We start from the raw sequence: 14,971 nt of genomic DNA, 5'->3' as shown, positions 1-14,971 counted from the left end.
AAGCCAAACCAATCATGCCCTGGATCAGAGCAATGGTCTTCATTATACCAAGGGATCTGATATAATATTCAATAATTATTTGGGTAAAACCTCCACAGATGTGATTCAGATGATGTGGATCTTTTTAAAAAATTTACAAGGTATTTTTGTAGATTAAGTTGTTTTCCCACAATCCCAGAAACAACTATGTCCAGTCCCTTTGGCAAGTTACCACAATTAGTAATTTTGTCTGTCTTGTCTGCATCTTGGCTGCAAAATTCTGAACTTCATTCAGCAACTTGGGTAGGGACTTGAATAAGAGCATAAGAAATGGGAGTAGGCTTGCTTTGCCATTCATTTAGATCATGACTGGTCTTTTGCCTCAGTGTCACTTTCTCAAACTAACACTTTATTTATTGAATATCTTCATGAAATTTATTGATCTTTGTCTTGAGTATACTGAGTGACTGAGCCCCTGTAGCCCTCTTAAATAGCGAATTTCAAAGATACATTACCTTCTGGATAAGATATTTCTTATTTTTGTCCAAAATGTCCAACTTTTATTTTGAGGCTGTAATCCCTGGTTCTATACACCCTATGGAAAGAAACATTAACTCCACAGCTACCCTGTCGAGCCCCATAAGAATTTTGTACATTTCAGTGAGATCACCTCTCACTTAATCTCTTGGGACAAACCTACCATTCTAAAAATCAATCTGGTGAACACTTGCTGCATTCCCTTAATTGCAAGTATTTTCTTTGTCTGATAGAGAACAAGATGTCTCTACTCTTCTACCCAAACCCTCCTTCAGTAAAGGCCAACCTCCTGAGCAACGTTTAAGCTCTTTTTAAAAAATGGGAATGTTCCACGTTTTCTGCATAGTGGAATAAATTTATGTAAAACAAAAATGAATGATCTCATGAAACATTTGGTCATTGACACCTGATCTGCTCCAGCCATATAACTTCAGCATTAAGTGGGTGCCATTATCGGTACTTAATGTCCAAACAGCTTGGAGAAGAGTTAAATTCCTTGAAACATTGGCTGTGGTTATCTTGTTCAAATAGTTGAATTTATTGGTGGCCATGATTTAGTGTGAGTAAACTGTGCCATTAAAAAAAAGTCTCTTCAATATTTTATCTACTATTGTTTGAAGAGGTTATTTGTTTACAAAATGCATAAATGTGGTCTAAGACAATATTCTCTGAAGTGCACGATGGAACTAGGTGGAATCTGTCAGTTTTAATCAGACTGGTTTACATTGATAGCTTCACAGGTACTTGTGTCTTACTGTAGCTTTGGCATAATTAGTCTTACCCATACATTAAAGCTCTTCATTTTTTACTTTGGTCTAATTAGAGCCATCCCAGAATCATGCTGATCCTTAGATAACTCATCTAAGCCAACGCAGTGGTCAGGGGACTATTGTAATGAGGGGTTGGGAAAAGGGTAGATTCTTTTCTCTGTTCATTATCCAATGATTCCTGTTAGAAGTATGGGCATTGTGTTGAGTTCAAGGTTGGATGCTAGTTTGATGCTTGCTATATTCAAGCTGATAGTCATTATCTGAGCAGACTAATAAAGAAGTAACTATTTGGTGCTGGTGGGGAGGGGGGTGTGGGCAGTATCAGAGGATGACCAGTGGCATCAACATAGCATAGAACCTTGCATCCCTTTCAGCCGAGCATAGCAATGCCAGCAGTTTTTCATAATCCAAGCCTCAACCAGTTATCTCTCAAAGTCCATTCAGAAAAAGAGGAAAGAAAGGTAGGACACCATTGGAAAATAAGAAACAAAGTATTCACATCTTCCCAGGACCTGGGCTTTTAACCAAAGGATGACAATAGTATTAAGATTGTAATCTCAAAAGTGAAACATGTCACAGTTTGTAACTGGTATCTAGCAAGGTGGTAATCAATGCATCCCTCAAATTTTGAAGAGACTCGTGGAAGTGTGACACATTCTTGATGGATGAAGTGAGAGGCCTCTTAAGCAGTCCACTTGGAACTTCTCAACATGTTAATTCTGAATTCTCATTGAGTACAGCATATGCATAACCTCCATCTGGTACAAATCTAACCTTGGCAATGATGCATAGTTTGGGTTTCAGCCAGGCTGCATGGCTTCAAACTTTGTCATGACCTTAGTCCAAATATGAACCAAAGACCTGAATTTAAGAGCAAAATGCCTTCACTGACAAGGCAACATTTAGCTGACTGTGACATCAAGGAGCCCTGGTAAAACTGAAGTCCAAGGGATTAAGTGGACTAAGAGAGGAAGATGGATATGCTTGTTTGCAGTCACCAAGCCAACCCCAAACCATCATTGCATGAGTACTTCAATGTCCCATGCCCAACCAAATAGTAAATACTAATACTGCCAAAATTGGTGATGATTATTTGCACATGTTAGGGATGTTAATACGCACGTGAGCACGAATAGGCTACAGAGAAATAAGTGGGGATTGATGGATTGCTCTGAGCTGGTATAGACTTGATGGACCAAATGGCAACTTTTGTTGTAAGGAAATTTGTTTCCTTTTTTCAAAACAAAATTCCCTACTTAGATTGATTCCATTAATTTTAACTTAAACCAGAAATGTAAATTTTTCTGTTCATGCAAAAATGAGAATATAAGATTTCCTATCTAGTGTATAAATTGTTCACTTCTGAACTGAATTTAATATTATATCAGCATGCCATTAATTTATGAAGAGCTATTAAAGTATAAGTAATCATTGTTTTAATGAAAATATTTGAATTGTCATTTACCATATCTGTTTTTTGACTATTAAAATTATATGGCAATATCATCAACATTCAGTGAAAAATGTGCACCTTATTTTTGCACTTCACTACATTGTGAAACTAAAATCATGCCATTCATTCAGGAAAATGGCTTCTGGCTGTTTCTTAGTCCAACATTCCTGCATTTTCTAATGGCAACCTGATGTAAGAAAATGTTCTTTCTTAATCTTACAGATAGAGCACATAGCAAGCATTATAAAACTATCCAAGGTAAGTGATAATCTATCTAAGCATGAAGTAGAAAGCTGTGCATTTTATTGTTGTTCATCCGAAACTAATTTTTTTTTAATAAGTCGCTTTTCCTTAAGGCGTCATTCATCCCAAGAAAGAATGAGCACTCTGGTTCCAATGCAAGATTGCTCTCATAATCCAGACAAAAATTCAGTGCACTGAAATGGGAGATTTTAGGCTGGAATGTACTAATCTTCAGTCAGTGGTTAAATAAAGAACCACCTCTAGTTGTGGTTACATTGTCTCTGACCTCTGCAAGAGAAGTTGGATACAAGCTGGAGATAAAATGCTATGTGCATCTGATCCCTGCCCAATTTCTGGAATCTCCATTTAATCTAGCAGAGAAACACAGACGTCCTGAGTTGAACAGCTTTAGACCAGCCATAGTAACTGGGTTACTGAATGTTCTTTATTTTGATTTAACTTTGGTTTTAATTTATAGTAGTTTAACATGGGTGCATTTTTAAAGTCAGTTAATTTATTTGAAATATTGTCAAATGTCTGTTTACTAGAGCCATTTATGAACAGTTTAATAAGGGTCTTTGGGAGCAGCAACCTCAGAAGGCAGTCTGGTCATGCTGGGGCCTCAGGATGTGGCACTGAAGCCTAGTTGCCACAAGCCGGCTACTTCACCACAAGGCCTCCAGGCTGATGAATTTCATAGTCACAGTAGATGAGTACAGGAAAAGCTCTGAGTGCAAGTGTGGGCTAGATGGCACACGATCAAACCTGTTAAGTTGAAACTTTTTCTGTTTGATGGGAGGTCCATATGATCATGAAAAAGGTCCATTTCTGTTCTTCAAAAGCAGCCAGATTTTGCTCCCGTTCTTGCCAAAATTCTTCCCCAACACATGGCAGATTAACTGGTCATTGGCATTATGGTTTATGTCGGTTCCTGTTTTTTTAAAAGAATATGCCATATGTAGTAATTATTGTATATGATATGTTTTGAGATGAGGTGGTGCTCTGAAATTCAAGTTTCCTTGACATTCTTTCATAATAGAAATTTATTGAGTTTTCGCTAAAATTGTATGAAGCAAAACAAAGGCACTTTTCTTGAGCATCTCCTTGGAAAGCTAGATTTAGAAAATAAGTGGCTGTGTTTTGGAGCAGGAAAGCTCCACATAATCCTGTTCAGACAATTGATCTCATCTAGGGCATGTACAATTAAATTTACTGCTGAAGGAAAAGGAGGAAAAATTTTGGACAGCATTCCTGGTCTTTGTATCATAAACCTCCACTGAAAGTGCTCATTGGGTAAAGTTGCGATACATCTTTCGAATTCAAGCCTAGCAAGGAAACAACACCACTAGGATGTAGCCTAGTAAGGAATCAGTGCTATGAGGAGGGAATAAATGGGTGGGAAATTATCTTCAAAACAACTATTGTCATTCATTATCATTCACTGCATTTAAAGACTGAATTAACTTTTTCTTTACACAGTTTATTTGAACTTGTAACAAAACCTAATAAATCAAGAGAATTACTTTCAGTATCTTTGCCTCTGTTTTAATCTGTCCTCAGTGTTTTCTGAATAAATACAATAAAACTAATAAAGTTTCAATCTTAACAAGCATCACTTACCCTGTGAACAGAATAAAACTCTGTTCACAGGGTAAATCTCTAGTTCTAGGACTGAAGGTCTTGTATTTATTTCTACAGAAAAAAACGTAATCTTGGCAAAACTGATCCAGATACTACTTATAACATGGCAGCTTGCTTCATAATTACATGTTACTTTATTTTTAAATAAAGCAAATGAAATATGCCTTTGCCTCCCATTAAAGGAATGTGCTGTGAGTCTGGGATGAGTAGGAAGACACTTTTCAATAACAAATTAACTTCACTAATTTAAAGTTCACCAGATTGGTGTCATTTATATCTAATGGTCCAGTCATTGACTTCAAATTTAAATCACAAGTAGTTTGATAGACAAACCCAATTACAGGTCAGTTTTCCATTTTTGTCCAGGTACTTTAGGAGCTGGGTGTTTATTTGCGGAAGGTATTATCTGGACTGTGTCCTTCTATTTATGCTAGTTCCTGAAATTAAGCAAGCTAACAGCTTACTTAGTAATGCAGTTGAGATCTGGGAATCAATAATGGAGAAACGTTTTGAAATATTTGAAGACTATATCCATCCTTGGGATTGATGGTCAAAAATGACTTTTGTCCTATTTGCAAAATTGACAGCAATTGATATTTAATTGAGGAAAGGCGAATTATGAGGCTATAAGGCGAGAACTTGGGAGTGTAAATTGGGATGACATTTTTGAAGGGAAATGTACTGTGGAGATGTGGTCGATGTTCAGGGATCTTTTGCAGGATGTGAGGGATAAATTTGTCCCAGTGAGGCAGAGAAAGAATGGCAGGGTGAAGGAACCGTGGGTGACAAGAGAGGTAGAACAACTAGTTAGGAAGAAGAAGGCAGCATACATAAGGTGTAAGTAGCAAAGATCAGACAAGGCTCGTGAGGAATATAGAGTAGCAAGGAAGGAACTTAAGAAAGGGCTGAGGAGAGCAAGAAGGGGACATGAAAAGGCTTTGGCGAGTAGCGTTAAGGAGAATCCCAAGGCCTTTCTCTCGTATGTAAAGAGCAGAAGGATGGCTAGAGTTAAAGGGATATTGATAGGATGCAGAGCTGGGCTGACAAGTGGCAGATGGAGTTCAATCCAGAGAAGTGTGAGGTAGTACACTTTGGAAGGACAAGCTCCAAGGCGGAGTACAAGGTAAATGGCAGGATTCTGGGCAGTGTAGAGGAGCAGGGGGATCTGGGAGTTCATATCCACAGATCACTGAAAGTCGCCTCACAGGTAGATAGGCTAGTTAAGAAAGTTTATGGGATGTTAGCTTTCATAAGTCATGGGATCGAGTTTAAGAGCAGCGAAGTAATGTTGCAGCTTTACAAAACTCTGGTTAGGCCACACTTAGGGTACCCCAGTTCTGGTCGCCTCATTATAGGAAGGATGTGGAGGCATTGGAAAGGATGCAGAGGAGATTTACCAGGATGCTACCTGGATTAGAGAGTATGGATTATGAGGAGAGACTAAAGGACCTTGGGCTTCTCTCATTGGCGAGAAGGAGGATGAGGGGAGACATGATAGAGGTGTACAAGATATTAAGAGGAATAGATAGAGTGGACAGCCAGTGGCTCTTTCCCAGGGCACCAATGCTCAAAACAAGAGGACATGGCTTTAAGGTAATGGGTGGGAAGTTCAAGGGAGATGTCAGATGGAGGTTTTTCACCCAGAGAGTGGTTGGTGCATGGAATGCGCTGCCTGGGGTGGTGGTGGAGGCTGATACGTTGGTCAAGTTCAAGAGATTGTTAGATAAGCATATGGAGGAATTTAAGATAGAGGGATATGTGGGAGGAAGGGGTTAGATAAGTCTTCGGAGTGGTTTGAAGGTCGGCACAACATGGTGGGCCAAAGGGCCTGTATTGTGCTGTATTGTTCTATGGACAGCACCTAAAGTTAACAAAAATATCTAGAAACTGCTGACCTTCCCAATCTGTCATGAGTCCTCACAATTTATTGACTAAATTTAAAATTCTCTGAGCTTCAGTTAAACCAAGAAGGAAAGAAAGCAGAGAATTTGGCTAGAGAGCTGTGAATCCTTAGAACTGTGTACCCAAAAAACACGTACCTAAAAAGATCAGTCACTGAGTATATTCGAGACACAGATTGGTAAATTTCTTGAGTATTGAAGGTTATGGAGTTAGTACAAGGAAGTGTATAAGATCAACTATAATCTTACAGAATGGCAGAGCAGAATTGAGGGGTGGAATGATATGCTCTTGTTTTTAGTTAACCCCATAAAATTGTGCTAAATAAAATTTGTAGCTGGGTAACTATTATTGACTTGGCTTTAACACTATACTGTTATTTTAGGGTGATGTGGAAAGAAACTCTCCAAAATGATCTTGGACAAGAAGTTTCACGGTAAGTGTAGAAACTGTGTTGATGTTGAATAAACAAGAAGCTAAAACAAAACTTTTAAAAAATCATCATTGTTTCTAAACATCACATTGAATCAATCAATAACCAAACATTTTTCATGCAGTTAATACAACCCTGATCTAACCATAATTGCCATTTATTGCTTGATCAAGATAGTTAATAGTATCTTTCTTTGTGGATGGGGTGGGGGAGGAGGAAGTAGCTGTTTTTGTTTTTTTTTTAGGCATCTCAAAACGTGTTTTATTTTGCTCTCCCTTCCCTTTTCCCTCTTCACTCCACCCCTTGCCCTCTCCAAGGGTTGGGTTGGACTTATGAGGAGGGACTAAAATATTTTGGTAACGTACTGATTTTGGAAGTTAACCAAATCTTTGCTGTAAAGATTGAGAAAATTTTAAATGAGCTACCAGTTATATTCTTATTGGCATTCTGGAGGTCCATGGCAAATGGGTTGGGCAGCTGGGTCCATAGCCCATAATAACTCAGTGTGGCTATGGCCCAAAATAAGCTGGAGGGGAAGCAGGCTGTGAGTTAGTACAAGATTGGGCACTGCAAGTACGTTCAGCCATTTGAGACTAGGTAGCAGGCTGTAAGTAGCCTGAGAGAGGTATTATAATGGGGAAATAAACATGTCTGATTAAGATGGCACTGGAGCATGCCGACTCTTTGCGAGCTGTCCCCAGTGGATTCCTCTCATTACATTTATTACAATCGTTCTACTCAGTTAAATCCCAATTCTGTCAGCTGCAACACTGTATTCTGCATTCTGTTTCTTTTAGTACCTTGATGAACTTGTGTATGGCATGATCTGCCTAGATGATGTGCAAACAAAAGCTTTTCCCTATCTCGGTGCACATGACAATAATAAACCAATAGCAATAATGGTTAATCATTCAAGTTAATAACCTTTTGTGGGACCAATAACTTTTTGTGCTTGGGTAAATGATTTGCCTCTGTACAGTGCATATCTTTGGTTTACCTGACATTAAGTTTACAAAAGAATTATCTACATTTATCCAGTAAAATTAAAACAAAAAATGATGTCCAGTCAGTCATACTAGTGTTGTGCTTGTATCTTTCCCTTGTGTTTAATTTCAGGTATTCTAGATCAAGGCGAGGGAGTCCTCATTGTGTTTGATGAGCCTCCAGTAGACAAAACATATGAAACTGCGCTTGAAACAATCCAGAATATGAGTAAAGTAGTGGACTCTCTCTACAACAAGGCAAAAAAACTGACATAGGTAGGTGTAATATAACGCAGGGACCAGAATACTTTTTAAATCCTTTTCAGGGGCAGTTGATATAGCTGTATTCATGAGACAATATCTTTGGCCTTTCATACTCGGGACAATGCATTTGTGTAGACACACACTTTGTTATAAACTTGCAAACTTGAATTAATTGTGGAATCTATTTTCAAATCTGTCTCAACATAATTGCACATTTTTGCCAACAATAATGGTTGTGCTGGACTCTGGAGTCTCAAGCTCTTTGACCTGCATCACGTAGGAAATCTAAGCAAAGCCATATCTACACCTTTACTTTCCATATTGCTGTACATTTGCTATTTATCTTTGATTTCTAGTTTCATGGGGACATACAGCTTTAAAATAGAGAGCATTTATGTCTGTATGCCTTAATCGAATTAAAGCCACATTCTTGCCTTTTTGATCAGCTTTAAGCTTGTTCTTTCAGCTTGGTTGCATTTGAAAATTACGCTTAATTTTCACTCCATGAGCCCTTTGGATGATTGGCAAACATAATATCACGTGAACTTGGAATTAATATCTTTTAAGTCCATTGAAAGGGAATCATCCAGCATTTGCTATGCCTTTCAGCACAACTCAGATTAGGTGTATTCTCATAATTGTGGCAAAGAACAAAAAAAAAAGACAATGCAGACAAAGTGAGAAGAATCCATAAAATATACTGAAGAGGCTTTTTGTGTAATTTTCAATGTGAGCTATAAAATTTCTCTCAGATACCATAGTAACAATGCCTCTAACTTTTGAGATTGGAATACATTCTGTAAACTTTTGCATCCAATGCAATAAACGTCAAATACCCATTGTCAGACTGAATATGAGAACGATAGTGTCCATCTAAAAGCAAAATCTTAATTACTTGACTACTGCACAAAGTTCACAAGGTTTATAGTGTCCTCTTGAATTTCTGAAACTGCTTTTTTTTTATTAATAAATGCAAGTGATCAGTTGATTTCTTCTCAAAAAAGGCACTCGGTTACACAGCCACAATTCTAAGGTCAAGTCAATTCAAGCTTATTGTCATATACACAAGTATGGTGAGATACAGGTACAGTGAAAAACTTGCAGCAGCATCAGACATCACACTCCCTTTCAATTTTCTGTAAATCTAGCAAGAGAGTTTCTGAAGGTTAATTGATGAACACCCAAAATCCAAACCCATTAATGTTCCCTCACACTGTTTTCAAGAATTATTTTACCTTTGAAAAAAATCAAAACGGTGCAGTTATGTGTTGCAGGATTAGGTCCTTCATTTGTAAAATTATTCAGTTTAGTACTGAACAATTACATAGCAAAGATCAGCTATTTTGATCAAGTTACTCACCTTGTGAATACAAAACACTTAATTCTAGATTCACCAAGAATTGCAGAAACACTGTCATAAACAACTTCCTTTTGTTATGTTATGGACTCCTTTGCCAACTTAACTGGTCAGGTGACGCAATATTTGTCAAAGGCAAAAAAAATCTCCCATTCTGGAACAGTGGGTGATTTATAGGATTAATTTCAATACACTTTTTAAATCATATTTTAATGATGGCTTACATTGTAGTGGAGACCACTGTTGATGCACAGCTCAGTAAAGTAATTAAGTTTTACTGCTTTATTTTAGATAGGGGGATTTTGGAAAAAAAGTATCAGTGAAAACTGAAGAAATCTTGCTGATTGGAAACATTCAGAGTCTCCTATTTTCCTATTTCGATTTAAATAGAACAGAGCTTAATTGTTATGTGGAAACTAAGTTTCTCCCTTCATCGTCATGTTCAAATTTGATTAGAATACTTTTTTTTGTTGAACACTACCAGTGCTATTGGTTAGTGTGGACTAGACACGTAACTAGTGCAGATCAAATTCCAAAAATAGAAATCAAAAAAACTGCAGATATTCTAATGAAGAGACTCAACATGAAACATTCTTTTCTTCACAGATGCTGCCTGCCCTATTGAGTGTTTCCAGCGTTTTGTTTTCATTCCAAAAATGAAACATGATGTAACCATTTTCCACCAACTTAAACTTTCACTGCCATTAAGGAGTGCTATAAATCTTTCTTACCAGGGCAGAGTACATCTTTCCTGTCTGAAGCAACCAGCCTCCACATCCCAGCTGCCTTCTGCATTACACCTGTTTTTTTTTGTTTGTGACCTTTCCAACTGACTGCTTGGATCCTGTCTATAGAAAAGTGACCACTATTGGTAGATTTTCTGAATGAATTCTTTTTTTCAGAACACGTGAAATTTTTCATTCAAAATTGTCTTTCATGGAGTCATAGAGATATAACATGGAAATAGGCCCTTAAGCCCATCAAGTCCATGCCAATTATCAACCATCCACTTACAGTAATCCTATATTAATCCCATTTTTTTATTCTCCCTATATCCTCATTAACTCTTCTTCCTTCCCTGCCCCAGATTCTACCCCTCACCTACACACTAGGGGCAGTTTACAGTGGCCAATTAACCTAACAACCCACATGTCTTTAGGATGTGGGAGGAAAACAAGAGCACCTGGAGGAAATCCAAGCAGTCACAAGGAGATATGCAAACCCTGCATGCAAGTCAGGGTTGAACTCTGGTCTCTGCTGTGAGACAATATCTCTACTAGCTGCCCCACTATGCCACCCAATCCTTTGATCTTTACTTGACTGCCTGAGTAGAAGTCTCGGGGTGGGGGGAGAATGCTGATCAGAATTCTGCAGGTAGTTAAGTTTAATTGCCAGAAACTGATTATTCTGTTATGTGTTATATAGAAGAAAAAGAATCATGTGTAATATTCTCTTCCCTCTCACATGTAGTAGAATGTGGGGAACTATTGCAGTTACCAGTTTGATCCAAAGTTCTATGACCCAGTTTATTTTTGAGCTCAGATTCTATACCAAGCGTGTGTTGAAGCAATGATTTCCATAAGCTGACTTAAGGGAATGCCTTTGTAGCACTCCAATGGTCATTTGAACTGTGTTGCAGGACTGAAATTATAATGGAACTCAGCAGAAAATTGAAAATATTAGCTTTATTTTAGTACTAAGTGACAGATACATCCTCCAATGTCATGCTAAAAACAGACAATGTTACATGTTTAGACTAAAATTGGAGTTTTCAACTATGAAACTGAGTGAGAACTTAGGTGAGGCTTATTAGACAACTGTCACTTTTGGTGAAATTATCCACAGCAGTGTTGTCGTATAGGTTAGCTGCAAAGAAATGTTTTCTTAAAATTTGCTTAAGATTGGATAGTCAGTACATACGCAGCTGAAAAGGATATTGTGGATTATGTGGACCACTTTAACCATTATTACTCTTGATTGTATTAAAGCCCACTAATTCCCATCCATGGTTTTAAACCTTGAAAGTAGAAATTAATTATCCCGTAACAACTAATTTAATTTCTGCTATGACATTTCTATTCACACTGTTCAAAGGCAAAAGAGTTTTTGACCACCATCTTCCACCTGTAAACTTATCATTGATATTTATCTTAACTTATCATAGAAAATCAATGTCCAAAACTAGCCAAAAGTGCTGATCCTGCTTCACAGCTTTGGCTATGGCCTTGTGCTTTTCAGGCATTCATCCATGTACTTTTTAATTACATCTCCATCCAGCAAGCAGTGAGTTTATGAATGAAAATAATTTCCTCATTTCCTCTTTAATCCTTTCTATCAACTTTAACTTATGTCCCCTGGTTGTTGAGCTCTTTCCTGTTCACCCTGTTTAGCCTTGCAGTTTTTATGTGCAATTAAATTAGCTGATGGTCCAAAGGGACACAGCCTCTACAACGAAGCTTAGATAACTTCAAGGTGAATTTGAAAACATGTACAGGCCATCATCAAATATTAAGCAGAATACGTGAACAGTGAGTCACTAGTTGGAATCCCGAATGTGCAGACGTGCTTAAGAAGACAACTACTGTTTTCACTCTTTCTTCTAAACCAATCCACACATTTATATTTTAGCATACTGTATCACACATTCTGTGGTGCCAGACAGTCAGCTTAGTATCAACATTTAAAAATGCCACGCTGAATTTCAGTGCTTGGTTTACATAGTTGTACCTAACATACTAATAACATCACAGAAATGGCCATTTGGGCCACCTGACTCCCATCACCATGTCCTTTCCTTTCTTCCTCATATATTGGTCTAGCTTCTTTTCAAATACACCTTAGTTCTTAAACATTCTAAGCATGATCAAGTTGAATATGTTTTCAGGAATTTCCTATTAGAGGCTTCTTATTTATGCACCCTGGTCTTATTTTGCCTGCAAGTGGGAATGTCTTCTTTATGTCTATCCCTGTCATAATCTTAAAGACCTATGTCTTCTGTTTCTAGACAAAAGTGCAAACCCCAATTTTTTTTCAATTCCAGTTGTGATTTCACTTTAGATGTGTGGATGCTGTTTCAACTTTGGGTTTGAAAAATGTACAGACTCATCAAGTTTTTAATAAAAGCTCTGTAGGAGAGCTTTCACATTGCATGGACACTGCTCAATATAAGCTATTACAAAAATGTGATGTTCAGTTCATTTTTATTCATATTTCTAAATAGCTTTACTACTGAAATGGCAATGTGTATCTGTTTCACAAGACCAAAAATGATTGGCAGTGGTTCCATTTTTTTTTTAAAAAATCTGGTGGTTCTCCCAATTAAAAGAAGAATTTCACATTCAAATTGGTTTCATTACTCATCGAGGTATAACAAGTTATTGTCACCTAAGGAAGTTTTTGCCTATTAGGTGTATGAAAGATTGGCGTAGAATCTACCTGATTTGTTTTTTAAGGTTGCACTTCCACTTATGGCATTAAAAAAAGAATGCCATTCAACCCATTGAATTTCTCACCATGCAGTTACATTAGAGCTGATGGCTGCCATGCCTTCATTGAACTCATTCAATATCTGTTGAAACTGTAGTTGAACAAAATTCTGTCAGTCTCTGCCTTCAAAATTTCAGCTGATGCACATGCTTGATCATTTAAATCATTTATGTTAGCATTGGAGATGATCTAAAAGAGATTAATTTCCAGAGATGAAGGGGTTGCCCTCATCTTGCCCTTTAATCCCATGTATTTGGGTAAATGTAAATCATACTCTTTCCAAGGCTGCTTTATCCTTCCTGAGGTTCTGAAGGGAAATTGTTTTTAAAAATTGATCATATTTACAGAGTCTCAAAGAACTACCTGTCTATGCTGTATTATTCAATTCATTAATAATTCCAGTTTTCAGTGGTAATTATTTATTTTTCCCTTCAAAACCCATGCTATATTCTCAAGTAGATTTTTTTTAAACTGCAATCTTGTAACCATTTTCACTTTCATTGTCAGACTGCAATTCAGGTCTAGCAACATATGTTTAGATATTTGTTTTCCTTCAACAGAGAACGACTTTGATCCAGAGAGTTGGAGTGTGTGACAGAAGAGAGTGGAGCTTGGAGAAATGCTAGGATTTTTTCAGTGTGTCCTACTTTCAGTCTGAAAGTTTTTAAATCCCTCGTCAAACTCATTCTGTTCAGAACAAGTTTGTTCCGGTTTGATGTAGCCTTTACCCAGCAGGTTATCAGGGGGTGGTATGACATTTTTTTAAAATCCTTTTGTCAAATTTTGTCCTGCTCTTCATTCTCTTGAGGGTTTAACCAAACTCTCACCTTGTTATACCCAGAGGTTTTTGGTTGACCGTTGACCTATGCTGTCTCTATGGACCTGGCTGACATCACACTGCTTTTGACCTGACTTGTTTTCCAACAGTTTCCTAAACATACCGTCACTGTTTTGGTTCTTGCCATCAATATCAAATGTACAAAAGGTTCTCGCTAACCAACAATTATCAGGTATATCTGATGTTCAGATGAGTTCATAAATAAAGAAGAAAACATTTTTTTTCAAAGTGTGTGTGCTTTTATTTTAAGATTTCTAAATTAGCAAGGAGGCAAAGTGCAAACACTGTAAATTGGTCACTGGAGCTCCTAGATACTGAAGAATATTGGCTTTTCCACAGATGTTTCAATATTTTAAATAGAAATATTACAGATGAGTTAGTGTACATATTTTCTGCATCTGAATTTCTTGGGGAGGTGGGGGGGAGGGAGGAAGAAAATCTTTTTGGAACATCAGTATTGGCACTGTAAATTTCTTTGAAATGTGTGTGGAGTGTGGTAAAACTAGGTTGCAAATATTAAATCAGTATCTTAATAGAGGAGGAGATGTGCACAAAAAGCTGCTGGAGTGGCCTTTTCAAATTCACTACCACTTTCAGCCAGTAATATTCGTAAAGGTGGAAAGGGGAATATTTCAAAGAATGATCCAGAAGTTTTTAAAAAGGGTTGTAATTTAATGAAGTTCGGAACCTAGTTTTTCAAGGTCACTGGAGTACATAGCACATGCTTATTGACCTGGTGCAGAGCCACCAGGATCCTTTTGGATAGAACCTGCATGTTACTCAGTTGCAACCTGAACCTTCCGTCCATAATTATTTATAGTGGGCACAAAATGTATTTCGGTTGCAAAAGATTTCTGGAAATTAATTCTTGGTTTCATTAATGCGCAGATAGCTGCTGGATTGATTTGGGTCATAATGTTCTATCTGCTGTTTAATTGCAGATGTGGAATGCAATAGGATTATGTTTAAAATTACAGTGTTGGTTGCTTCTGTAATTTCAGAAGCAAAAGATAAATAGTTTCCAGCTAGTTACTCTGAAGTTTGTGCCAACAAAGTCCTGGTATTTTTTTTTTGTCTATAACTAATTT

General features: G+C 37.3%; 1 protein-coding gene across 1 annotated transcript in view; it reads left to right on the top strand.

The window, feature by feature from the left end:
- LOC127583146 (26S proteasome non-ATPase regulatory subunit 11-like) overlaps positions 1-14,700 on the top strand; it is a 62,386-nt gene extending 47,686 nt beyond the window's left edge. Inside the window, 5 exon segments of the mRNA XM_052038942.1 lie at positions 2,962-2,997; positions 6,908-6,920; positions 6,923-6,958; positions 8,072-8,214; positions 13,606-14,700. Coding sequence (XP_051894902.1) covers positions 2,962-2,997; positions 6,908-6,920; positions 6,923-6,958; positions 8,072-8,214 — 228 coding nt within the window. The 3' untranslated portion in view covers positions 13,606-14,700.
- Positions 14,701-14,971: the final 271 nt, after the last annotated feature.

This window comes from Pristis pectinata, chromosome 25, assembly GCF_009764475.1.
Source record: "Pristis pectinata isolate sPriPec2 chromosome 25, sPriPec2.1.pri, whole genome shotgun sequence".
Classification (NCBI taxonomy): Eukaryota; Metazoa; Chordata; class Chondrichthyes; order Rhinopristiformes; family Pristidae; genus Pristis; species Pristis pectinata.
This window is presented reverse-complemented; position numbering and strand designations above follow the sequence as displayed.